Here is a 26,605-nt window from a genome sequence, read left to right on the forward strand (position 1 = left end):
TCCTTAAGAGCACATTAAGTCCTAACATTTGCACAAATGACGGATGAAATCTTAAAAAAAATTGTGGTCCGCAGCAGTCCATTTGTAGTAGGTTCGGATCATGTGATCGTCAGCAGGCAGTTGACATAGTGTTCACTTGTGGTCATGGTTACAGTGACGGCGAGCTGTTATCTTGCAATGATACAGAAATCTTTAACGAATCCATGGATCCAGACTATAAGTCGCATCACTGCCAAAATCTAATCAATTGGCCCTTGTGTCATTTCTGACCTTTCATAAAAATTTCATCCAAATCCGTTCTATTTTTGAGTAATGTTGCTAACAGACAGACAAACCAACGCCAATCGGCATATAACTCCACCGCGTTCCTTTGGTGGGGTAATATCAGAACCACTAACTACATCCTCCAAAAACAGCTCTCTAAAACTATTTTAATGAAAACTGAACATTTTATCCCTGGCTGTTTCACTCAGTTGCATTAGTTTAAACTTACTGTGCTTAATAAACTGGTAAAAGACGATTAAACATGGAACTAGATGTCAGATGAAGTCACATGAACACAGTCAGATTGGAATTCAATCTGATAATAGTGAAATTTAATGATTTGCCCAAATTATGGTTAAAATTGCCAAAAATTCACGTTTTGTCTCCCTGACAGTGCAAATGTAATCACTGCTTAAAATCTACTCATCCACAGTCACACACACACACACACACACACACAGACACGAGCTGCCATCTATTTAAGTCCATAATGAGCGTTCAGTCATTCAGAGTCAGCCGGTGGAACGACTGTGGCTGCCTGTGGTTCCTTTTTAAGCTCTGCTTATTTACCTAACCTCACACAGGCACACACACATGGACGTACAGTGCACACACACTCACTCATACACTCAGACACACACATACACATAGGGTTTACCCTGGCAGAATGGGAGACTGACTGGGGTGGAGAGGTTTAGACAGCAAGGCAGCAGACTGATGAGGTGGAAACAGAGTCTTACATCCATCTCCATAGCTGAGAAGTTTCATCATTCGAGGCAAATTGAGAGTTATGAGGTAAAGATATGTTACAAAGTTTGTGGTGTTGCTCCACTGTTAAAGGCACAGGGAGCTGTTTTTACAGCTCCAATGGCTCTACTACCATCAGTGTTGTTAGACAGAACCAGCTAAATGCCTTGCAGTTACATGGATTTTTTTCTGACTATTAGATTCTTTGGATCAGTATTTCTACTTCTAACTACTCCCACTGATGAACAGAGAAATAATTAATAGACAAATACATTTCTATAACAATCACTATACTCAGTCAATCATTAGGTTCTTTCTAAATTGTTTTTATGTCAATATCTCAAAACCTCTAAGCACCTGAAGACTTGGTAGGTGGCTACTAGTTATTTACCATGGCAACAGTAGTCCATGGAGAGGCATGGTCTTCACTGGGGTGAATGCCGATGTTCCAGCGAGACTGAAGCATGTAAACAATCGGCTCCACACTGACATTGAACTTTGACACCCACAACACCTTCACACGACCCTCTGCATCCTCCACAAAACTCATGTCTCGGCGAGGCTTCAGAGGAACACCTGGAAGCATAAAACAGGACAGGGATGATATTTACAAGATATCTGAAAATAGTTATGGGATTAGAGATGTCATACAGTATGTTCCTCTTGGGGAAATTCATGGTTTCTGATTCTAAATTCATGAGCAAATAAACTATTAACATGAATACAATCAGAATGGATGAGATGTCAACACACCATCATATCTTAGTGCTATAAGACTTTTTAAATCAATCAAACAGTCTTTAAAATTGGTGTTTAATTGATCAGGCAGCAATCAGAATTTATTCGTATTCAACAGAAATGAGTCAGTGCCTGGAACACCAGTCATATTCAAACAACATAGGAACTTAAAAAAAATCCCTTAATTGCTAAAGCAAAAATATCAATGTCACTCAAACAATATTTTGTTTGGATTCAATTATTACAGCAGCCAAAAGCTGACCGCATCTGAGGCAGTTCATGTTGCTGTTTCACTCCACACAGACTTGAGAAAAAGATGTTAACCACAATGGAACCATGTAGGACTTGGGTTAAACTCAAGCAGGCAGTATTCAGAGATCTTTATTACATTAAATTATATTTAATTCATTTGTCAGACACTTGATTAAAGCAACACATAATATGTGTATTTAAGCAGCACAGTCTCAAAGCTAGAAGTAAAGTCAAATTTTGGAAGAGCATCCTTCCCAAACAAACGACTAAAAGCATGCTATTTGTATCAAGTCCTGGCCAAAAGAATGAGCATATTGCCTACATAAGCTTTTATCAGAAAAAAAAGAAGAAATATTCTTAATCGGCATCATCACTATGAAGCTGGACAAATGGTATTTTCGATGAAAGAACCATAAACAGGTCTCTTCTTGAAATTATTCTCATCATTATCCAAATTATGCTAAACACAAACTCCAAACAGCTACCTTTATATAGATTGGCTGGGGCTTGGCAAGTGTGTCCACAGCCATTGGCACAGCACTTCCTGGGGGATGGACAATGCTGGTCTGATGAGCAGCTCTCCACACAGGCAGCAGCAAATCCTGTGGCTCGCTGAGGTGGAGGGCAGTCGCCCTGACGAGACGACCTAAGGGAGGCCAGAAACTCCCTGCTCGTTACACACTCCGTCTGTTTCTGAGAGAGAGAGAGAAACAAACCACACAGGGGGTATGATTATTATTATTATTATTATTATTATTATTATTATTATTATTATTATTATTATTATTATTACAGTTGACACAGAGGAAATAATACGCACTGTAAAAGAACACGCAAGAGGGCATAAAAACACAGCATAGGTGAGAGTGTTTCCTTTGGTTGACTGTTTGAAGGCAGCCCCCTGAGGGTCAGTCTAAAAGGCTGTGTGTGTCCGTGTGTATTTGTGTGCGTATTTCTGTCTGTGCATATGGCTGCAGATATGCAATATGTAAACACAAGCTTTAGCAAATAGCTCTGAATGACCCTGTGTTCCGAACCAGTCAGCCATCCAGCCAGTAACATGCTTCAGCTATTGTGATGAAAAACTAATCTATCCGAAAACCACCACAATTGGCTCTACAAATAATCTTTTAGGGCCACACACACACACACACACACACACACACACACACACACACACACACAACACACACACACACACACACACACACACACACACACACACACACACACACACACACACACACACTCTCATGTATACATTCAGAAGCTCAAAAATGTTATTTTGTAAAACATGTACATAGGCTTGCATTAAAACACACAAGAACACTCATTCATGGGACACAGCTAAAACATCTTCCTGGTGCCAACAAAAGCAAGTTTCTAGTGCAGGAATGACACTGCCACCAAGGCTGCTATGACTTACGCAAACACCAACACACACCATGCATTTTCTATCTTACCTCACAGGACTTTGGAGACAGCACCCTCCTGGTTTCCCACAGTTCTTTGCATGGTTGAAGACACTATACATAAGCAAATGGAACAAAACAAAACATGAGCATAAATTAAGGGTTTCACAGTTTACAGTTTTAGTAAACAGTAATTTAGTAAAACAAACAAACAAAAATGTGTATGTTACTACCTTTTTAAGAAAGGGATATTAGTGATATTTTGTGCAGTATGTTGATTTACTTTAGGGTGAAGATTTACCAAGATGAGAATATTAACATCACTCAATGTGAAGCTACATTCTGTAGGTTAGCTTAGCTTAGCACAAAGGCTTGAAACAGAGGAAATTGCTATCCTCAGTCAATCAGCATGTTCTAGACTGAAAAAACACAGAAATGCCAAAAACAGTTAATCAAAGGGCTGCTTGAGGCTGGCTCCAAAGGTGACTCAGTCCCCACAGACCCCCATGATAAAATGCCCACGTTTACAGCAGAAATAAACACGTTTACATCTTGGCACAAAAAAAACAGTTTTGGTCACTATCTAATCTCCTGATTCATAACAACTATGTAGGAGATGATTTTTTGTGTAACTCACACATTAAAATTGTGTTAAGGTTTAAAATGATCCATAACTGATGACTAGCTGCTTTGAGTGGCAGGTAGGTGTTGTCACAGGACAGTCCATGTCCCAGAGACTTTTGCATGGCCCATCATTAAGCTCAACCACTTTGCTCATTTTGGGATTAAAAGTGAAGACTTGTTAGGCACTGCCAACATGGTGGTGGCCGGACCTACCACACTGAACTTCAAAACTGCTGTTCAGGGAAGCTATTGGTTCACCCATAGAGTCTATGACCTCACTTCATCCAAAGGTAACGAGATGAGCTAACCAGGACCTCTACACCTTACGAGGTCTAGTTCAACCTTCAGAACCCCCAAATCCTCTGACAGATTTGAAAAGCATGTTATCTTTTAAAACACTACCAAAATGACACCATTCATCACAGAAGAATCTGCAAAAACAGGAGAAAAAATTTTGATTTTGAACTCTTCGATGTCTCACATCACACATGACTATCGCCTGTGGTGGGAAAATTAAACACATTTAAAGCCTTCAATCTTGATATTTCATCAAATAAAGTATCTGTACCACACTAACTAGATTCTGTAAAAAAAAAATAAAAACTGTGCTCCACAACACAACTGAGAAGCCATTGAAAATTCTGCGACTAACAGTCCTGTGGCAAAAATTCTGTGACTCTTTTACTGAACTGCAGGCTGTAATTACACAAAACAGAGTACGAGAAAAGTATGGAAACCAATTAAAATATGAGCAGTGAAATATCTATACTATATTGAGAACCTTTTTTTGGTAAATGTTGGACATTTTTATCCTTCAGTTTTTGTAGAATTCACAATCCAAGAGGTTCAATTTAGATTTTTAAAATTTTTTTTTTTAATGATTTACGGCTTAATGATTTTGTTATAGTACACAGAAGATATTTTTGGTTTCTTTTTATTTCTAGTCATGGCTGTGCTGTTTCCAAAGAGGCAGGTCTTTATATTGCAGTGAAAAATGAGCCCACGTGAGGAAAAATGTAGCAGGAGCAAAAGAACACCCCATTGTGGTTCAAAGGGGTAATTCACATGAAAACCAATGCAGAGGTGTTTGTAACCACATTTTATTATCTCAGAATACGTCAGGACTACATCAAACTATGTTAGCCGTTTTCCAGTGTCTGTGCAAAGACAACCTGCTTGTGAGTGCTGTTTAATATTAAAGGGTGCTTATGAGAGTTTTATCCATCTTCTTATCCAACCCTTTGCCACAATGTGAATTTGCAAATTCACCAAAAATATTCCTTCAAAATAACTGAGCACTAAAAAAAGGAAGAAACTGTGTAATAATGAGAGTCAATAAGAAAGTGTCACATGGTTTTGAGATTAAGATTAAGACAGATCTGTAAGCTAGCAAAAATCACAAAGGAAACACACACACTCCCAAAGCACACGCTCATCTGGTTTGCCACCTCAGTGAACTGGTGAATGATGGCTCTTACTAAATTAAAACCAGACAACATATAAAAACTGCGGTTTCACCCTGAACCTCCTCCCCCCTTGCTCTTTCTCTCTGTCTGTCCGTCTCTCTCAGCTCCCCAGTGTGCCTGGCTTCAATCATTTCCCCAATTCATTCCATCTCACTGATTCCAGAAAAAGAAACAAAATCAACTAAATGGCTTAAAAACTTCATCTTTGCACAAATAGATGGCTGCTGTTGGATGTAAACGACTTCACTGAAACCTCAGCCATCCTAGATTGTGTTAAATAGGCTCATTGCAGACTGATGGTTCTAGACTTTTAAAATGACAACTGTGTGGATTAAAGACCATTTAAAATTTCATTCCTGATAAAAAAAAAAATAAAGGACAAAAAACAAATTGTAACTTGTAACTGTGTGTATGCATCATCCACAAACCAAAGGCAAAGAACACATGTGTCCGGTTACTTAACCTGCAAGACTTAAAAGGAGGTCTCAGCATGAAGCACGATAACTTTTGAATGTTGTAAAGCCGGTTCCTTGCATTTAACTCATGGAAGAAAAAGTTTAGTGATGTTCCACCCAAAATCCCTCCTTGGAATATGAAGCAGGTTTGTGTCAGGCTTGAAATGTGGCTGTCAATTTGTAGGTTTCTTCTGCACAGGTAACAACAGCTGTAGAAAACTTAGATTCACACTTTATGATGCAATTACACAGGCACTATAAAATTCTAAATGTCTTGAAATCCATATGTATGTTCAGACTACCACAGTTTCACTGAAATGTGTCCTGCTGGGCAGCATGTAGCTTCAATCTGCACACACATCTCAGTTTCTGAAGATGTATGCACAGGACACAAGAGTCATTCATATTTCAACAGAATGGACCTTTCCAGAAGCTGTAAATATTTTGATTAAAAACATGAATTGGTCAAATAATTACTAAGTTTATCAACAACAACAAAAAAAGAATCAAAATGATGGTTTTAGTAAGTTAGTTTATGACCAAAACTCTTGCTTCTCAAATGTGAGGATTTTATTCTTTTAGTTGTCAAACATCTGTTGTTATGAAAGGGATTAACAATCAACAAATAATAAACCTAATAAAAAAAAATGCTTCTTAGTTTCAGCCCAGTTTAGTTTTATATAAAAACTCATTAGTGAATTATGAATAAATTATTCTTAATCCCTTAACACACACTCACAAAAAGCTTGGATGTATTTTGTTAGTTGGACTCTGACAGCAAAAATAGTGTGTAGCACACAGTGATCCGACCAGCATGTGCCCCTACAGATGACAACAAAAGGTAAGAAACCATCATTTTGCTGTGTACACACTTTAATCATAAAGTAATGATGATTTAGAATGGACCGATGCCATTTAAAATACAGCTGCAGAATTTTCATTTGGCTCATACTCAGACAGTTGAGTGTCACAGGTTTAAATTATAATAATATTCAGTCAAACTAAACACACTGCATCATTTAACATGCATCAAGTCTAAGCCTGTGTCATACGCTGGATACTTCATACAGGCAGAAGAGGTAGTCAAGATGCAGAAGCTAGGGCAAGCCGACAAGGGAAGCAAACGTGATCAAATTTCTGCTTCTCAGAAGAGTTGATCATGGATTACAGCATATCAATTTGTCAAGCTGCCAGCTGTGTATGGTTTTACATAAGAAACAACAGATGCAGCTGTACTGACCTCAGAACTGGCAATAAAAGCAGCTACTACAAGCATGTTGCACAGCCTAACCCTGCTCCTCCATTTATTAACATGAGCACTTTGGCAAAATCAGTTTTTTGAGTTTGGAACACCCTGACTGCAGCGCTTGAATGGACAGAAGTGATGCGATGTGTGTTGGACTTTACAAGTTTGTCAGTAAATTATGATATTTCCTTCTACTATGAAAACTTGTCACATTTGAAGGCATTAAAACCACAATGAATCCAAGCGACCGCACCCTTCATCTCCATGAAGAATTAAACCACAAGGATTTTACTGCCACTTTGAAGCTTTTGTCTATAAAAAAATAACTTTGGCGAGAAGTATCACTTTAAGTTATTTTCCGTCTTTCTCCTCTGTTAGTTAATGATGTATTCCTCAAGGAGTCACAGTATGAAAACATATAAAGGTAACACATGCGCACGCAAACACACACACAGATGTAACAAGATCCTTAAGTTTGATGTGTTTCTTCATCGAGCTCCCATGAGTCTCTTCACTCGACCACGTGCTACTCTGAGCTTATGGTTGTCAAAATCTCCCCCAAAACACCCCACAAACACACACACCACTACCCTACCACCACTTCCATCCAAATACTCCCCTCTTTCCTCCTGTGTTGACACTGATTACTTACAGAAAAGCATAATGTTTCATTTTCATCCACTCACAACCTGTAATCCGTGCTTTTCTAATTCTTTCTAACCCTTCTATTCTCTTTATCGCACCTTCACATTATCAGTCCTTCACACTCTACTCCCTTTTATTCTCACCTCTCACCTGTACTTTCTTCCCTCTTTTTTTTATCACCCCAGTCCCTCTCCTCTCCTTTGTCTTCTTCTCACCCTGACTTATCGTCCTCTTACCTAAAGCTGAACCATTTATATCAACTGAGGTATTTTTACAAATGTCTTTAAGTTATGGACAATTGTAGAAACTGTGCACATGTATACATATAAATATAACGTCCTGGTGTGTACATCTTAGTAGTAAATAGACTGAGTAATTTTCTATCCAATAAATAACTTTTGCAAATACCAATAATATCTGCTCCTCCTCTATTTACAAAATGTAGCTAAATTAAAAAACTGCATCTAGTATTGCTTGCTAGTTTACAAAGATGCAATTTTTGTTTTGATGAGATATCTTTTTAGTGATTTTTTACAACAAAATGAAGTCAGTAGACAAGTATTTTACTGTTTTTTACACTGGTGATGGAAAATAAAGTGTATTTAGTTCTGTACTGAACGGAATTCCATTTCATTCTACTTGATACTTTCTCTTCACATCATTTCATAGCGAATGCTAAATTTTTTTGGTCTCCCTTTTAACTGACTGCCAATAATGAATAACTATTGGAGGGTAGACCGTATATAAACATGCACAACATTTAAATATTGCAGATATCTCTTGCTCTTATTTTTATTGTTCTAGTATATTTCTTTAGTCTTCAACTTTTACCTTATTTTTAGCACTTTGTTTTAATTTCTTCCTGATAATTGTACACAGAGAGCTAAGATTCACCAGAGTCAAATTCCTTGCGTGCATGTACAAAGTTGGCCAAAAATTCTGATTCTGGTATCTTAATGCACCTCTAATGATAAATAATAAATAAACATTACAGGTGTTCTGCAAAAGGAGTATTTTAGCATTCATGTAAGCGTTGTTAGTGCATATAAAAGTAAATCTAAGTCAAATATTTTAACAATCTATGCAATGAAAGCAAGTATTCTACTTTTTTTTTTTTACATTAGTAGAAGAGGGAGTGAAAGGTAAGAAGAGAAGACAAGTGGGTCCAAGCAAATGGTTTAAGCTGAAAACATTCATGGCATGAAGGAAGTACACACCTTACACACTCAAACATCACTCAAAGGTTATAAATCATTGGAAAGTACATGTGCAGTATTTGTGTAAGAGGAGCTGAAAGGCAAACAGACACCTCTGGACTTGAAGGTGACATGATGAGTTATGCGTGTGAGAGAGAACGCAGTAAACACAGCTCAGGTCAGAGGTCAGAGATGTTACTGTTTAACACACCAACACACTGTAACAACAGAGCAGAGATTAATGACTGTCTAAGAGTCCATATGTGTGCACCGTTTACAGAAGAGCTCCTCGGATATCTCTGTAATAATTAATCACGCACACATACGCACACACCTTGTCTCCCGGCCCTCCTCTGGTCTCTCCTGCTGTTTTATGGCCTCACCTGCCACAATAGAGGGATGACAGCCACACTCAGCAAGAGGGAGGAGAGGAAATGGGAGAGGGAGGGGAGGAGAGATGTGGTTTCGGAGTGGATGGAGGGGGGGAAGAAGTGAGTGTCAGTTGAAAAGGGGAGAGGAGATGAAAGACAAACAGTGAAACAGGTCCAGAGAAAAGGGAGAGAGAGAAAGAGAGAGAGTGAGAGACAAAGGAAGACAGCCTCCAGATGTGTTCACTCTCCATACATGGTCAGTAGTTCAGTGGATGCGATGTGAAAAACTATTTGCAGATATTTATGTGCTCGGTCTGTCGTCGGCCTTTTCTATCATATGTGAAACAGGATATAAGTTAATATAATTCTGATGTTCATTTGAATAGTTTTAATGCCAAAATAATATGAGCAGCAAAAAAAATGATGTATTTTTTTTCTGCACGACTTTTTAATTTGCACAAACGTGCTTTTTCTGCAAGACAATTTATCTACTTAATTAACTGTAAAATACTTTGTACACCTGCACATGCCTCTGTTAGCATCAGTGGTAAGATATCAGCAGAACTCTCTAAATTGAGACCAAATTTCAACTAAACTTTGTTGTTTCCCCACTGCAAAAAAATACTTTTCTTCCTGTGTAAAATCTTTGTTCACCATCTTAAAGACAAAAAAATTATCACCTGAATGTTTCATCAGCTTCTCTCATGTCAAACTATCAGCTATTTTGAGAACTTGAAAGCTCTTTTTGAAGTAAAGAATAGCATCCTCTTTATGTTTCGTCCTGCAATGCAATCCAGCAGATTTCCTGCTCAAAATCTTACAGGGTGGCCCACATTGTAACAGCGTGGTACATACAGTATGTATAGGCAACAACTGGCCTATATAGGCATAATAACTGTGAAAACATGCATAATGTAGTAAGACTCTATCCAGCTGCACTAATTTGCAAAATGAGATTCTACAGATGATTTTAAAAGGCTCAAGCATGTTTGCTTTATATTCTCAATATGCACGAACATCCACATAGACACACACTTCAGGCTTTGTAGTACTTGAGTGAGAAGTAGTGGAACAAATTTCAAAAATCCCATCCAAAAGCATCTTAGACTTTTGCCAGACCTTTGGAAAAACATGTAAAACAACTACAGCTAACTGAAGTCAGCAGCTTGCGGGGGGACTGTGAAGGCTGGAGGAAAGACAAAAGAGGATAGGAAAGCATTTGGACAGAGACAAATGAAAAAGACAAAAGCTTGAAGATAGTTCAGTGCTTAACTTCTTCACCTCACCTCTCGAACCACATGTGCCCACAGAGGACTCAAACTGAATCCTTCCAACACTTTCTCCCTCTGTGTTTCCCCTAACCATTGTTTTCTGTGACCTCTCCCTCTCACAGCAACAATAAAGGCACAGCAACAAAAGGATGCTGGACTGACTGACTGACTATCTGGGACAGATCAAGGAAGGAACAGACAATGAAGACATAGATGTGTTGGTGACAGGTGGTGCTAAAATATTTACATATTTGTGGTTAATGCAAAAACAAAAACATAAGAAGGTTTTATACAGTTAGCTGGTTCATTAACTCTACCATATGAAAGCTCACGTGCTCGTCCAAATAGTATGCAAACATGAAACATGAACAGAATTAAAGTTACGGCCAAACAAATGACATAAATATCAACCAGACATCATACTAAACTATTTGACAAGTCTGAGCAGGCAGAATGATTTGAGATGTTAGTGGGAAATGAAGAAGAAAGCTGAATGTCAAAATGATGCCAGCAAAAGATGTGCAGGCTTATACAAGCTGTTGTTCTCCAGCTGTTGCACTGTCTGGTGCAAATTAAGCAACAGTAACTGATCTACTTTAACATCTAAGGAGGAGGGAGCTTTAGACTGGCCAAAGGGATGACTGTCTGATAAATGAAACTCTTTCTAAAACTTCCTCCTCTATCACTTCCCCCTTACTGTGGCCCCCACCAAAAACCGAAAAGCTCTGCAAGAAAACATCGGTGGTACTCTGAATCTCAGTTGGGGTTGTTTTAGGAACCCCCAGGAGGAGCTGGAGTATGTAGCAAGGACATAAGGACTACTCTGCTTAACCTTGTGCCACTATAACCCTTGTAAGTGAAGGGAAATGTATAGGTAAAGAACCTTCTCAAAATACTATGAAAAGTGAAGTGACTCGTCAGAGGAGACAGCTCTGAGGAAGGGTTGTGTGTACTAACAGAACTATGCCAAGCGGTTGATGTAAGTTAAGTTAAAGTAAGGTCATGTAAATCTCACACTTCCCCAGAATATGTATTTTGAGTTTGAGCTCAAAATACTGCGTATATTTTTAATTATACCATTCCCCTAATTTTAGTGCTGTTCCAAATGAGCTATTTAATTTGTGAGTCTGCATATCTGTACATTTTTATTCATAGTAAAAGTGATGAGATATACAAATGATTGTTTGTCATCATTTGCTGTCATTGTAGTGTAACCCATTCCTTCTTTTTAGGAAATTGGGATTAGGCCAGTGATTGGCAGAGAGGAGCCCAGAGGAAAAGGAGGAGTCCTTTGTGACATCGTCCAGGGACACACTTGATCTATGTAAAAAGGAAAGAAAACAGGGGTTTGCCTTGTGTCATTTTTGCTGGATCTCTAGACCCACTGGGGTCATGTAATTCTGTTTAAAAAACAATAAAAAAGTTGATTTTAGATAATATGGCCCTTTTAAGAGCAAGTCTTGAGTAATGGAAGAGGAAGACAGGATAATAAGAGGAAGAGTCAGAGACTTGATACCCCTGCTATTTTGCTCTGCACCAGACCTGTTTGTTGTTGGACATCCTGCTGACTTAAACACCTGGTACACATTACTACATCTACACTGCGTGTGTGTGTGATCTGTAAGTGTATGAGAAGGAGAAAGAGATAAAAGAAGGAGGAGACAGACAGATGGAGGAACTGAGTGAGGGCTGGAGTTTCGTTTTTGTGAACTCCCATGTGTGTTTCCATGAGAGAGAGAGTACTGATGATGTGACACAAACCATATGTGTTGGGGCAACATCTGCCTGGTGTGTGTTTGTATGTCTTCAACAGAGAGACTGAGCACTGATGCAACAAAGGAGCACATATACATATAAAAGTCATCTACACCTGGTGTCTCGTTTCTTTGATTCCTCTTCTTAACTCTTCTCATTTGTGTTGTAAAAGGCACTCCATTCACTAGAGAAGTAACTTTAGAGAAATATAAATCACTGTGCAAAAGTTTACTCTAAAAGCAAGAGAGGACATTTTCAAAAAATTATTCCATTAATAGCTTTTAACTTCATTCACTGTTCATTGTTATTGTTGCATACTTGCGTTTTTTGCTTTTTCCATGTCAAATAATGAATTACTGCAAGCTCCCTAAATGAAATAGATAACATGGGAAATTAAACTGAACCTTTTGTTTCACAGTTCACCACTTTGCATGGGTGGGTGTGTGACAGTGAGGGATTAGACTGACTATGTGCTACACATGCTAAAAGTCGGTGAGAACAACTTGTTTCTGCACTGGTCCAAATATGTGTAAGGACCCAAAAAGGAGTTGAGGGAAAACAATACGAGTCCCCAAATCATTCTGTAAAAGTCTCTGTCAAAAGTTACTGAGCATGTTTCACTGCCAAAAGGCTTTATGAGATCCTGCAGTGTAACCCGGGTTCAGAACAAGTCACATTTTGTTAGATTTGCCTGGCTAATAGGGTTTAGAAACTTAAGAAAAATGTAGCTCCTCAGAGGAAAAGCCTGACAATCTAACTACGCAGATACATGTTTTTCTTTGACAGATCAACAACTAATGACTGGTGTACTCATGGCTACTTCCTCCCCTCTGATTTTCTCATTTCCTTTTTCTTAAGACCAATTAGTTACTTCCAGTACCTGTGCAAAGGAGCCAATAACTGCAGTTGCATAAATGGCAACTTGAGGTCAACTCCAGAAGTGAGTCAATCCTCATAGACCTCAATGTAAAAACGGTTAACATCACAGCAGAAATAAACTAGTTTATAGCATAGTACAAAGAATGTGTTTGGTCTCTATAGCTAATATCTCCCATTCATGACAACTATATGAAACAGTCTATGTTCTTGGCCAGAGTTGAGCACTGACAGGTGGCCACTTTGACTGACATTGGCTTGTAGTGCAGATGTGCTGGTGTTGGTCAGTAAGATGAGACATTGCAGTACAGATGTGGCAGAAGAAGGTTAGAAGGAATTTAGAAAAGTGTCACCATATTATTTTTACCTACTAGAGATCACAGTGGTATGAACATTGCAACATGTTTCTTGGCTAAAATTAAAAAACAAATCTAGGGAGTACGCATCATGTCTGTTTTTAAATACTGCTGTACTATTGGATATTATGTAATAACATCAAGTAAAAAAACTTGTAATAAATATCTGGTCAGATGTGTCAACTTGATTACTTTCCAAAGAATTAAATATTTCTACTTTCCCCACTCCTATGCTTTCTATTTGATTGTATTAGAACTAAAAAAAATTCTATGTGTAATCAACATTTTACAGGCAAAATATTTGTCTGACTGTTTGGAATTAGTCTGTTTATATGTCTAAAATTACTATTTTGTTTTGATACTAGTACAGACATTCTAGTATCATACTAGCAACTGCATCTATGGGACTAAGAGTTGACAGAAAGTGCAAGCAGCTCTGTTAGGTTATATAATAGTGGCGCTTTGAGCTTAAAGCTAATGTAAAGAACATGCTGACAGTGGCAATGTTAACAAGGTAAAGGTTGAGCAGGAGTAATGTCTCTGCTAATGAGAGCATGCTAACATTTGCTAAAGAAAAAAATACAAAGCAGAGCAGAAGCTGGTGGGAATGCCATTGGTTTTGTAGGTATTTCAGAAACAATTTATCCTAAGGGGAGGGGGGATAAATGATTGTACAAATTTTTATGTCAATCTAGCCAATGTAGTTTCAAGACATGTCATAGAAAACCACAGATGTCAGTGTCAAGGTGGCACTGCAGATCAAGTCATAGGCTGCATATAAAAACCAGATGTAACCTTTGGGTCAACAAATGAGGAAAATGTGCAATTGCCTTAACCTGCATTCTCTCCGACAGTCAGCATGGGGCGATTGCACTGGTCGCAAAAAGAAGTCTGATTGTGTCAAAGTCTACAAGAAAAAGAGCCTACTTCTCACTTTAGTGGTTTCCTCACTAAACATGTTTCCAATGAGTTTAAGGTATCAGTCGCTAATTTCATGTCCTCTTCATTACAGCATGCTGTTCATTGTGTAAAGTATGGTCTCGTTTGAAGTAAAGAGCAGAATAAAGCAGGGCTACCTTGTGACTAACAAGTCGCTACTGTATCAACTTGTGAAGTGTCCTCAGTTTCTCAGTCCTATCCATCCCTTGCTCATTACCTATGGTATCAAAAGAGCAAGAAGGCGTTTGCCACATGCCAAACTCATGGCTTCAGAATGCTAGTTCACAAACTAATGGATAACACTGTAGCTGCTCCATCCTCTAATATACATTCTATGGAGGACACCCAAATCATTAGGATATATCTCATGTTGTTGATATATTTCAGTCTGGCTCAGAGACTGACTAACATTATCATGTCTGGAGCCGCTATCATGACCAAAAAATTTCAAACAATATCCAATTGTCTGTCTTGTTATACTTCACTGTAACCTAGTTTTGGGATATGTGGTGAAATAGAGCAGAGCACAAAAGCACCCTGGTCATTTTCAGCAATAATAAAGTGGTCTGTGTAGGGTTTATAGTACTCCCAAAGTGCATAATCAATAAAAAAAAAAACAGCAAGCGCTAAACATCTCCCACATATCCTGTTAACAAATACACACACCTTGAGAGCATTAAACAGTGCTGGACTTCCTCTGTTGTGTAATTCATTATTTTGATTAATCTTAGCAATTATGACTAAGGACTAGGATATGAGCTTTTCTGTTCTAATTTATTATGGTTGGCCTGCCACGGTGACTTTTACAAATTGGTCTGTATCCACTTTCAACAGACCGTAAAACAGTAAGAATTAATAACTTTTCAAACAAGCAAGAAGAGACACTGTACATGTCTGTGCAGTATCAAGCTGTCTGATAGGAAAACTGCGGTTCATACAGCGTCAGCCTCTGTTGGCTCATTTGACAGACTGTTGTTGGACCTTGGCTACAGCACATCCCCACACTGGTATTTACGCATGGACAGCAGCAATCCATGGTATCAAAGTTTAGACATTTTGTTAAACTAGCAAATATCTTCCATACTTAAACCCTGTGTCTTTGCTAAAGATTGATAGCAGGAAAAGGAAATCAAGGACAGAACGGATAGAGATTAGTTTGGGTAAGGTCAAAAGAGCTGTGTGTTTGTGTTTTTGGTTTGAGGTGGCTGTGGGGGTAAGTATAGCTGAAAGCTGACGTCTGATGTTTCGATTAGTGTGGTATCCCCTGCACCGAGATGTTGGTGGAGGTTTCTGGGGGGCATGCTCTTGGCTGCTGTTAACATTAACCCCTGCTGACCCCATTATAAACGCATACACACACTACTGAAATACACGCTACAGAAAAAAGCTTCTCCCTTTTCCCTTATCCAACTGTCATGTGAATTTGTAGCAAAGCTTGGAGATGTTGTAAGAAGTAAAATACAAGTCAGGTGTGTCTCCAGCTGGGTGGAAGCTTTTAGATAGGTCTGAACCTGAACGAAGAGTTCAGAAAACACATCAATAAGAAGCTAGACAGAATCTTTCAAGAAGTCATTAATACTGAGTGAGTTAGGGTCAGTAAGTATAAGGTCATGGCGAACAGATATTCAACAGACTTTTTTTTGGCTACAGATAACACAGAATCATTATTTTTGTCAAGCCATTAAAATGTTTTCTAACACTGCACATATTTCCCTGAGATTAGGTTTTCATCGTTTAGCCTCTCTGATTTATAACATGATAATATGCATCAAAACACGGACACCCAGTCTATGCGTCTGCTATGAGACCAGTGGTCTAAAACACCCACAGTAATGTCCAGAAAGCTGTAACAAGCTGGAACTGCTGCAGAGTGGACAGACTAGCAGCTAAAAATACTCCTGCATGGAAACTCCTCTTGAATCAAACAAAGAATTAGCACACACACACTCACTGAAGCCTCCTGGCAGGCAGTGTTAAGTGAATACACAGGAGCTAATTTTTGCTCTGTGGAGGATGGGTAATGGGGACATAGGAGGACAGTATTTTAACTGAAAACAACTTTTGCTATTACAGGAGTGGCTTTAAAGATTCCATAGAGGTATTAAGGGAAGGAGAGACTCAGTGTTTCATTGCCTCTTGAGACAGAAGCAGACAAGCTACTTGGCCTGATGTTGTACAGTTGTGGCATCTAGTTTATTATTTTAGACTTGGGATACCCTGTTATGTTTTCGTAGACCTGTACTTACCAAAGGTAAAAAAAACAAAGAAAAACAGTGTGTTCAGATGTTCGTTTACAGCTTGTAGCTCAAAAAGGAAAACACTTTTGTTATCATGATTAATTAAATTTTTTGGTTCTTGTCAATGGATGTAAACTGCAACCCCCAAAATATTCAAACAATGTAAACCATTTTAAAATATCAATATCCCACCTACAGTTACACAAACAGCAATAGCTGTATATTTCATAGTAAAATCAGATACAAAGCAAAATGGTAGTTCCTGCCCTTTTCCATAGACCGTATATAAATTGTAAAAAATTCTAAAGTTATATATTAAAATATTAAATATTAGTCTATTACTTTTTATGTAGTCTATAGGGGCACATACTTGCTGAATCATCACGTGCAGCAGACTATATCTTCTGTAAGCCTGTCGAGCAGAAAAATGCTTGCATGCTTTTGGGCATTTTTAATAAAAACTGGGGTGAAATCAGGCAAAAGTGCTGATGCTGGTCTTCATAGGATCTATGTATTCATAACCAAGGACAAAAAATCATAATAATGATAAATAAACAAATTATTAGTCAACAATTTATTTTAGAGAACGTTGAAAGTTTTAGAGTGATTTGTAGTGCCCAATCCCATCTCTGCTAACTCTATAACATTTATTGAAAGTTCTGGAGCTATTTCTTTGTGGAAATACCTATACTAACTGGTTAGAGGGGGCACTACAGAAATAATGACGAGAACCCTCGTCAGATTCTCTCCAAACTTCTACTGTGTTTTTTTTTTTTTTCAAATGTATAAATAAGTTGCAGGCCGTTTTAACAGGACACTGGTCTTTACTGCTGCGCCAGAGACTTGATTAGAAAGTTATGATTGGAGTTCTGATGATGAAGATTAGCCCATAGTAGTGCTGGTCGGTCTTTGCTAAAACTGAAACTAATAAATGGAACTGTGTACAATGTCCTTATAGTAGTGGAAGGTTGTGACTGTGTCTACTTACCTGAGCGCAGCGCCTGTGGTTTTCACACCAAACCAGAACTTGGTCACTCTGGAAGAGATACAGAGGATGTGGATGGATTAGGACAAACACACATAGAGAAATAAATCTTTCACACACAAATCCTGTGTTTGACATATTTTTCCCAAAATGTGACCGATTCATGTGAGACTACCGTTGAACATACAAAGAGAAAGAAAGCAAAACATTCTTCATAAAAGGTCAATGGCTAAATTGCATAACTAGAGTCAACGTGACATGCAGACACACACACGCAGCCTTTCCTTATTTACATAATTATCGTCTGGGTGAAAAATGACTTAACACACTGTGTTTGTGGCTACAGAACCAGACGGTGACCACGTCACTTGGTGAGATGTATGTCTATGAGTGTATCTCTGAGTTTGTGTGTGTGTGTGTGTGTGTGTGTGTACACTTAATGGCTAAGTGAGTCAAGACCACCAGTAAACATGACTGCTACAACCACTGTGACAGACAGAGGGAAACCACAGGGACAGAAAAAAAAAAAAGATGGATCAAACCAACACCAATCTTTAATCTCTCTCCTAAACTGACCTTTTCCGGTCAGTGATGAAATCTTTAAAGACTTATCTCTGTGTATCATTTTCCACGAGAATAACCCCTTCCTGCATTGAAATGGCCTAGAAGTAAATTTGTTGTTTCGTCTAGAATGTGCAGATCTATAAAGTCCCTTCTTCTCTTTCCACTCATCCCACTGCCACTCACATTTTAATCAAATACTGTATTTTAAGCTACACAAGCTGGCAAACCACACCTGATAACTGATTTTGAGGAAGAATAATAATAAAGAATTTCCCACTCAGCAAGTTGACAAGTTGTTCCTTAGGCTTGCTACATATAAAAGTTCAAAGGTCAGATGAAAAAAATAAGAAGAGAAAGAAAATATAAATAATTAACATATTGTATCATGTAAAACTGAAAATACATAATACACAAAAAGACTTAAAGCAGAATACAGTATTGACTGAAAAAATGAAGGCTGAAGCCAAAGCTTCCGTCACATAAAATAATACCTCTTACTAGAGGGTGTACAAGCTACACACAAGCTACACTCCAGACAATAACTAAAAACAATTTGGGACTATTTTATTAGTAATTTATTTATTGACTGTTTTATGATTGATAGACTAGGTGTTCAATGAAATCTCAAAAAATGGAAACAGTTTCTGTCATAATACATAAAGTATATTAAATCAGAAGAAGCTAGAAACACCCAATAATTGGCTTAAGATTTCTCTTTTAACTGATTAATCAACAATTTCTTTGTTTCAGGACAACTTTCCATAAGATCCTGTTGGTTTCACAGTGTGAATGTTACTGGTTGTTTCTTGAAAGCCCTTGCAGTATCTTTGAGCAACCCGTAAAGTTTTTATTAGAATTTTTCAGCAGCAATTCAGGGATTGTGAGCCATTTTAATGCTTTAAAAGGCAAACTGAAAACCTGTCAGCTGTTTTGAACATCCTTTACTGACACAGACAGTTGTGTGGCAACAGAGCTGCTCCTCTCTGAAATGCTTTGTCATCAGCAGCACAATCATGATGCCATTATGCAACATAAAACATCTATTAGAATACTTGTGAGGTACCGGCCTGCTGTCAGGTGTGCGCACCTTCAAAGTGTAAGCCTCTAGTGTGTGTGTGTGTGTGTGCGTGTGTGTGTGTGTGTTGGATAAGCCCTCTTAACGACTCTTAAACCCTCTCCTGAGTGAGCTGTATTTAGCCTGAACCTAGCTCATCTCCTTCCACACACACACACACACACACACACACGCACACGCACGCACACGCGCACACACACACACACACACACACACACACACACACACACACACACACACTTTTCATTCAGGGCTTCTCCTCTTTAAGTAGCCATTGTGCTTCTGGTATGATGAGGGTTACGGGGGTTAGAGTTGGGGTAACAGTGCTAAGGTTAAAGGTTATAGATTAGGGGTTAAGGAATTTCACGGTACAGAAGTTGCTGCTTGACTCTTTGACTCTTAACATTCAACACAGATGCAAATTGGCTATTCTTAGTGAAATAGTGGCAGCAAAACCAGAGTTTGATGCACGGAGGGTTCCTTGTACAGCCTCCAAGTCTTACAGTGATTAAGTTACTGCCATTGGACCAGACCTGGATTTTTGCCAAAGCTTAAGAAGGAATTAAGCCTGTGACATACTTTTAAAGAAGTGTTCAGACAGGTCAGTCAGCACAGTTAAAAGCTCCCTTCTGACAACGTGGCGGGAGAATGATGCCTGAGTTTTCTTCAACATTTCCAAAACCAACAAACTGTAAGCCATACTAGATTGCTGCAGAGATTGTCCATGTGTGAAAATGTTCAATTCTCCACAAATTTTGTTTGCCTCATTCTTCTCATACTCTCTCCCCTGTCCATGTGCACTGCTACAGCTGCTTACTATTGCCTCGGTCATCCAGCTGTTGGCAGCAATGAAAAATTAGTCAGCTTTCCAAAGAGAGACACACAAAGTGAGACTCAAATGAAGATTTTCAATAAAGGTCCTGACAAATATGTTCAAATGTATAATAAATATCTAAAATGAAGATTATTGGATACAATCTTGGCAGAAAAGCAAGGGTATTCTTGTCCAAGCCAGTATGCCTTTAAAACTAGATGAGCACTGATTGGGTGGACACCCTTGGCTTAACAGTAATCTGTACTAGTTGTTAAAAAGGATAATGCTAAAGCAGCCTCCAACAGGGAAAGACAAGAGAGAAGAAAAAGAAAGCAGTAGAGCACTGAAGTAATGGTTTAACCCCTGATGAATAGATTAGTAACAAGTCTATGGGGACGGATAACTAGAAAGAAGAAGAGAAGCAGAGGAGCTGCTGTCATGGTATCACTATGGAGAGACAGAGCGAGGAACACTTTCCTCCCCTGCCCACATTTTCAGTTTCGCCCCCTCTCTTCAGGGGACTCTCTGATTAGAAAAAAAAATTATGTTGTCAAGGTGCAAGTCATGGCAGCACAAATAATCCAGTTGCCATAGATACATGTTTTATAGTATCAGGGAGAGGTGGAGTCTCTTAAATGTTAAAACTTTTTAATCAGCAGCTGAGAGGCAGCTACATTCTCCACTTATTGTGTTTGATAACATAGTTGAAACAACCTGACATATCCAAGCCTGACATACTAAACAGATACCAATTCTCCTGTGTAAGTGTCACCAGCTTCACTTCTATATTCTGGATCCACAATTCAGGCAATGAAAAACATATAACAGGTAATTATCGTGATGTAGTTATGCTGCAAACAGGCCTTATGTTCAGGTTTTTGAAAATAAAGTCAAAAACTTTTACAGGTTTACGTTGCATGTCTCTCTCAAGCTGTGCGGAGCTTTCGTGTTTCTGCTCAACATTCAGTGTTATTCACCAAAAACCTCACTGTTTACTTTATTACTTACATGAGGTTTCATAAACACGTTTCCCTTTTGCATAAAACATTTTTGAACATTTAAGATGCTACATGGTTTACATTCATGTTTGCTTGCTAACAGACTTCTTCTTCACTGTCGCTTTATATATGTTAAATAGGTGAACCACCACATGTTGATCAGCACACTAAAGTGAAACCGGTAGTGGGAATGTGCATCTATGCCTGATTATGCATACACAAGGTAAACAATACTAAAATCCCCTTACATAAATACTAGAAACACTTCACAAAGTGATCTACCAGGAGTGTATGTTTGCGTGAATGCGACTGTCCAACGCAGCACGTGTTGGATGATAATAAGTTTTTGCTGGATGACTGTGTTGTTATGCTGGAGCCCTCTGCATTGGCACCCTCAATGCATTGACGGTCTGGCTCCTTTCTAATTAATGAGAAGGCTGTGTTTTTAAGTTAAGTTACTGTCGGTCTTAATATGGCATGGCATTTCTTTACATTAGTGAAGCAGATTTGCTGGAGCAGTGGAGCAAATTCTACTCAGACATCCTTTCAAACAATCCATTTGTGATGTTCAGTGAACTCCAGGAGTTATTTTGTGATGGTATTGAATAATTTGCTGCTTTTACTACTTTGGCTTCTCTTCCTCACATTTCCCAGAATGTCTTTTCTAAGCTGCCAGATGAATGCACCTTAACTTTCACATTTTACGGTGGGTTTTATTGAGAGACTCATAATGACAAGATTATGGGTGAGAGAGTATTACAGCTGCACTACAGTCGGGTCTATAAAGGTTTCTGTAAGTATAAACTCTATATTTCTCCCTGTGTGATTGTTGAACTCTGGAACAAAATTATAAATCTACTATAAATCTGACAAGTGTTTGTAGTTTCAGTTCTCTATCAAAGATACAGCAGGCAATAGTTTTGCTGATCATATAGTATAAATTTGTCTTTTTGTGGTTATAAAGGATGCAGACTAATTACGAGGGGTCAAACCATTACACTGTTGTAATCTGACATCAAATGGTTTTGAATCTATCTCATGTCTGCAGTATCCGTAAAAGCCACATTCCAGGGATTGTGATTTTGGCAATATCACTGCTCTGCTCCTGCATCCTTAATCAGGATGGGTTAAACGTTCTTCCACCAGCAGAGGACATACGATAATTCAATTCACATTCTCTTCCTTCTCCTGCTGCTACTCATTCATATTACCATCCTGTGGTCACTCTGTCACTCCTTCTGTCTTTCATTTGGACCCTCTAACTCCTCACATTTCTGCCAACTCCTGTAAAAATGACAGGAAAGGACCTGAAAATGATGGTGATGATAAAGTGTAGATGAATAAAGAGCTGAGGACAGTGTAGAGGCCAGTTAAACATCTCCAGACTTTCACTGAAGAGATATAAAGCAGTGTTTCCCCCCTGCTGGCCTCACATCTTCATCCTCTCTCTTAATCTTTTTCATGCTCTCTTTCTTTTTCTGTATTCTTTGCCATGACATCCCCCAGTCTCAGGCACTCAGCTTCAGCCCCCTCTGCACATTAATGCTCACACATATGGATGTACACATATACACACTCATCTCAAGTCAATTTCATGGGACATATTTGCTGTCAGAGCCAATTAAAGCAGTTTGGATGGGTCTGTGTGCCGTATGGCTATTAAACGGTGGTCAAAGTGAGGCTTTGTAGGGTCTCAGAGTGTATGTGTCTGTCTGTGGCAAAACAGCTGCACATGTTAAAAAAAAAGTCTGAGGGAGAAAGAAAAGGAAGATTGGCAGAAGCTGGCTGGAAGAAGAGAAAAGAAGTTGGATGTGGGAGACCAAGAGGAAGCAGAAGGGGGGGAGGACACTGAAAAGAGCACAGGGACGCATTCTAAAGGAGTGGAAATATGGAAATAAATATTAGTTAATAGGAGCAGGGAAGAGATTGGAAAGGATGGGAAGCAATTCTAGTTGTGAAACAGGAACCAATAAATTCTGGTGACTGCTGTTCATCTGGCTGACGTTTAGTCTTCAGGGTTGTTATATTAATGGAAAGCCAGCATTTAAAGAGTGTATTTTCATCTAAAGTGAAAGAATATTTTAAAACATATTTACAAAACTAACATAAAAGAACTGCACGGGCTTTTGTTGCATTTTATGGTTCAAGCACCGATGAAATTCCTACACTTTGCTCACAAGATGCCCTACATGAAAAATATCAAGAGAATTTCCCTTCAAGCCAGCATATGATGTATGACAGAACAAAAACCTGCAAGAAACCCATTTTACTTTAATGATGGATTTCCATATGGTTGGATTTCATACCAACACTAAAAACACTGGGTCTTAAACTTTTTCTTTCCTTAGGCCTGGGATCCACAAGAGAAATTTGTCACGAGAGAGTCTTTAGAAAGAGAACTGACCCACGAAGTAAGAAACACTTGCACTAAAGGACTTCCACATGGCTGTGATGGTTGCTAAGTCCACAGTAATCATTGTTGAAGAAAAACAACCTGATATTAGCCATCGACATAAACACACACACACACACACACACACACACACAGAAACATGTGCACCACGAACATGCACGCGCACAGCTGCACACACCCTTCAGTGTTTGAAAGAGAGTGAGATATAAATCACACTTCTGCCAGATGCAGCGATAAAAAGTGTGTGTGCGTGTGTGTGTGTGTGTGTGTGTGTGTGTGTGCGTGTGTGTGTGTGCGCGTGTGTGTTGTGGTCAGTGTTTGTGGTGAGGTGCAGTAGAAAGTCTATTGAACACGAGGCATTAACTCTGCTAATCACACCCATATGACCAGGAGCAAACATGGCTATGGTGTGTGTTGTGTGTATGTTTGTGTGATGGATGGATCATGACTAACTTCCACACAGCAGAATATAAAGTTTTTCCCAAAAAGCCCACGTTGAGGTCCGAACATTCCCGACAGAAGCCCCTAATTACTCTACGAGTGTGCGCCTGTGTGCATTTCCATGACTGTGTGTCAACGTTAGTGTTTGTGGTGCCCCATATCCTGTAAACAACCAGCGTCACAACAAAGTGGTTGTTACACGGTCCTGAACCTTCAAGCCTCCGACTATTACGTCTGCACCTTTCTTTCTGTTTGGATCCATCAGTAAAGAACACTCACAAAAAATTCAGGAGAAGATCATCATTTAGAAAAAACAAGCTTATTTGCTTTCTTGTCGGGAGCAACAAAAGAACGTCTGTGCGTTGGACGTAAACAGAGACGTTTTAAAATAGAGACCCACCATTTATAGTATGATGAATAAAAAATCTATGACAAAATCTTCAATGCCAGCGATGATGGTTGTAAGACACGTGCCGCCTTTTCCCCTCAAAACAGCCAATCGCGTTGCTGCACTGATGCAAAACTATGTACATGAGTATTTGATGTATAACTTGTGTAAAACAAACACTTTTTCAACCACCAAACTATTTGATAGGTTTTTATCAATTTTACATATGATTCCATACATGCAGTTTTTAAGTCCCAGTGAGCACAAAAATAATTTTTACAGAGGTGTTACCAACATGGCCGCCAAGTTTCGAGACACGCAAGGGAAACTTTGATATGAAGCTTGCAGCCAGCTAACTTAGCTTAGCACAATCACTGGAAACATGGGAAACTACTTGCATGCCAACCAGTGTGAAACAAGAAGTAGCCCGACACATAACCCTCAGTAAAACTGACTTCTTCAATTTTTAGTTTATCACAAGTTAATCACGAGATGCAGCATGGTAATTAATGAGCCTTTGGTCTGTGGTGTACGGCATACCCAGGCTAGTTGTTGCTCCCATCTCCAGTGTTGGTCAAAGAGTAACCTGCAGGTTGGTCATCTCTGTGAATTACTCTGGAGAAAAATGTCATAAAAACTCAGACTAACTCTACACATGCTTGAGTAACATTTAGACTAGTTTTTGCAATTGACTTTTATGTCCACCTCAAAAAAAACATACTGGCCGTAATGACACAAAATGAACAGCAGCCAACAGCTGCTTGACACCGAAGATGTCGAAAATGTATATTTACACACATATGACAGACCATGACTTTATAATTTGGTGGCACGGCATCCAGGAACAGATTAATACAAAAAAAATAAATAAATAATGGCAAGAAATTGGCAAAAAAAATAATAATTTTGGTGTAAAGACAACCAGTGGAAAACTGGGCAGGTGTCTTGGTGAGTGTCCAGCATTTGGTAACGTTAACTAACATCATATTACATCACATTCCGGTAAGGTTTGCTATCTCTTGTCAGGACATAGCATGTTAGACATTAAGTATAAAGTAGTGAGCAACTTGATCTTTCAGTTTGCAGGCTGTTGGTTTTCCCTTCATATTTAAGGTGCAGATATGGACATGTTGATCATTCTCTCATCTAACTTGTGAGAAGAAAGTAAATGGACATATTTTTTAAATGGACTTTTCCTTCAAGTTCAATTCTGATTCTGCTAAGAAAAAATAAAGACTGTGATGGGAAGAAGAAGAATGGGTTTACATGTCACATATAATATGCCATCACAGTTTTGATGTGGCAAAAGAATCTGTCCATCTCAAGTAACAAAGTCACGCCGCTCAATGCCTTACCATTACAGCTGTGATTTACTGTCTTGGAATTTCTTGTTCTGGTTTCAGGTGAGAGTAACTCCTACACCACCACAACTTTATCAACATCTATGCCTGGTTCTGCCGATCAAATGACAGGGCAGTCACAAAGCTGCAGAGGTTTTATCTCAGAGGTGAATCAAACAAGTCTTTGTCTCCTGCCGTCACTCACCTTTATGCCTGTCTCTCTGCATATCAGTTCACTTTTGAAGTCTGTGTATCAGTGCACCACATTGTCTGTCTTCATGTATGTCTATCACACCTGTCTGTGTGTCTACCTGTCCACTCTCGTCTTTCCATCCTTCTGCTTGCCTTCATGACCGAGTCTGTCTACCTGCCTTTATCTCCTCGTCTGTCTCTGTGCAACCTGACCTGATCGCTGTCTCTGGTCTTTTTCAGAGCGTGACTGGTTGGCTGACCGACCTTTGGGCTGATTAGAGTTACCTACCGCAGAGCAGCTGGGACGTACAAATACACACACATACGTAAACATGAATGCACAGGCAGCTCATTCAGCCTCGCACTGGCCCTCAGCCCTGGCTCGAACCGCTAGCCATCCGCTCATCACCACCACAGACCTGTGAGTGTCTAAGACACACAGTCTAATCTGATCTACTACGTATGTGCAGAAAGATTCAGCTCCGCAGGCGAGGCTGGAGTTTTTTTCTTATTTTTAGGAGTTTACATCAAGGAAGAATTTGGGA

The 26,605-nt window shown here is 39.0% G+C and overlaps 1 protein-coding gene across 1 annotated transcript in view; it reads right to left on the reverse strand.

Annotated features, from left to right (window-relative positions):
- anos1b (anosmin 1b) overlaps nt 1–26,605 on the reverse strand; it is a 48,816-nt gene that overhangs the window by 18,933 nt on the left and 3,278 nt on the right. The window contains exons 2-5 of the mRNA XM_023264582.3: nt 17,839–17,886; nt 3,465–3,527; nt 2,487–2,694; nt 1,403–1,587 (exon numbers count right to left, since the gene is read on the reverse strand). Coding sequence (XP_023120350.2) covers nt 1,403–1,587; nt 2,487–2,694; nt 3,465–3,527; nt 17,839–17,886 — 504 coding nt within the window. The remainder of the gene's footprint in view (nt 1–1,402; nt 1,588–2,486; nt 2,695–3,464; nt 3,528–17,838; nt 17,887–26,605) is intronic.

The sequence above is a fragment of the Amphiprion ocellaris genome, chromosome 2 (genome assembly GCF_022539595.1).
Source record: "Amphiprion ocellaris isolate individual 3 ecotype Okinawa chromosome 2, ASM2253959v1, whole genome shotgun sequence".
Lineage (NCBI taxonomy): Eukaryota > Metazoa > Chordata > Actinopteri > Pomacentridae > Amphiprion > Amphiprion ocellaris.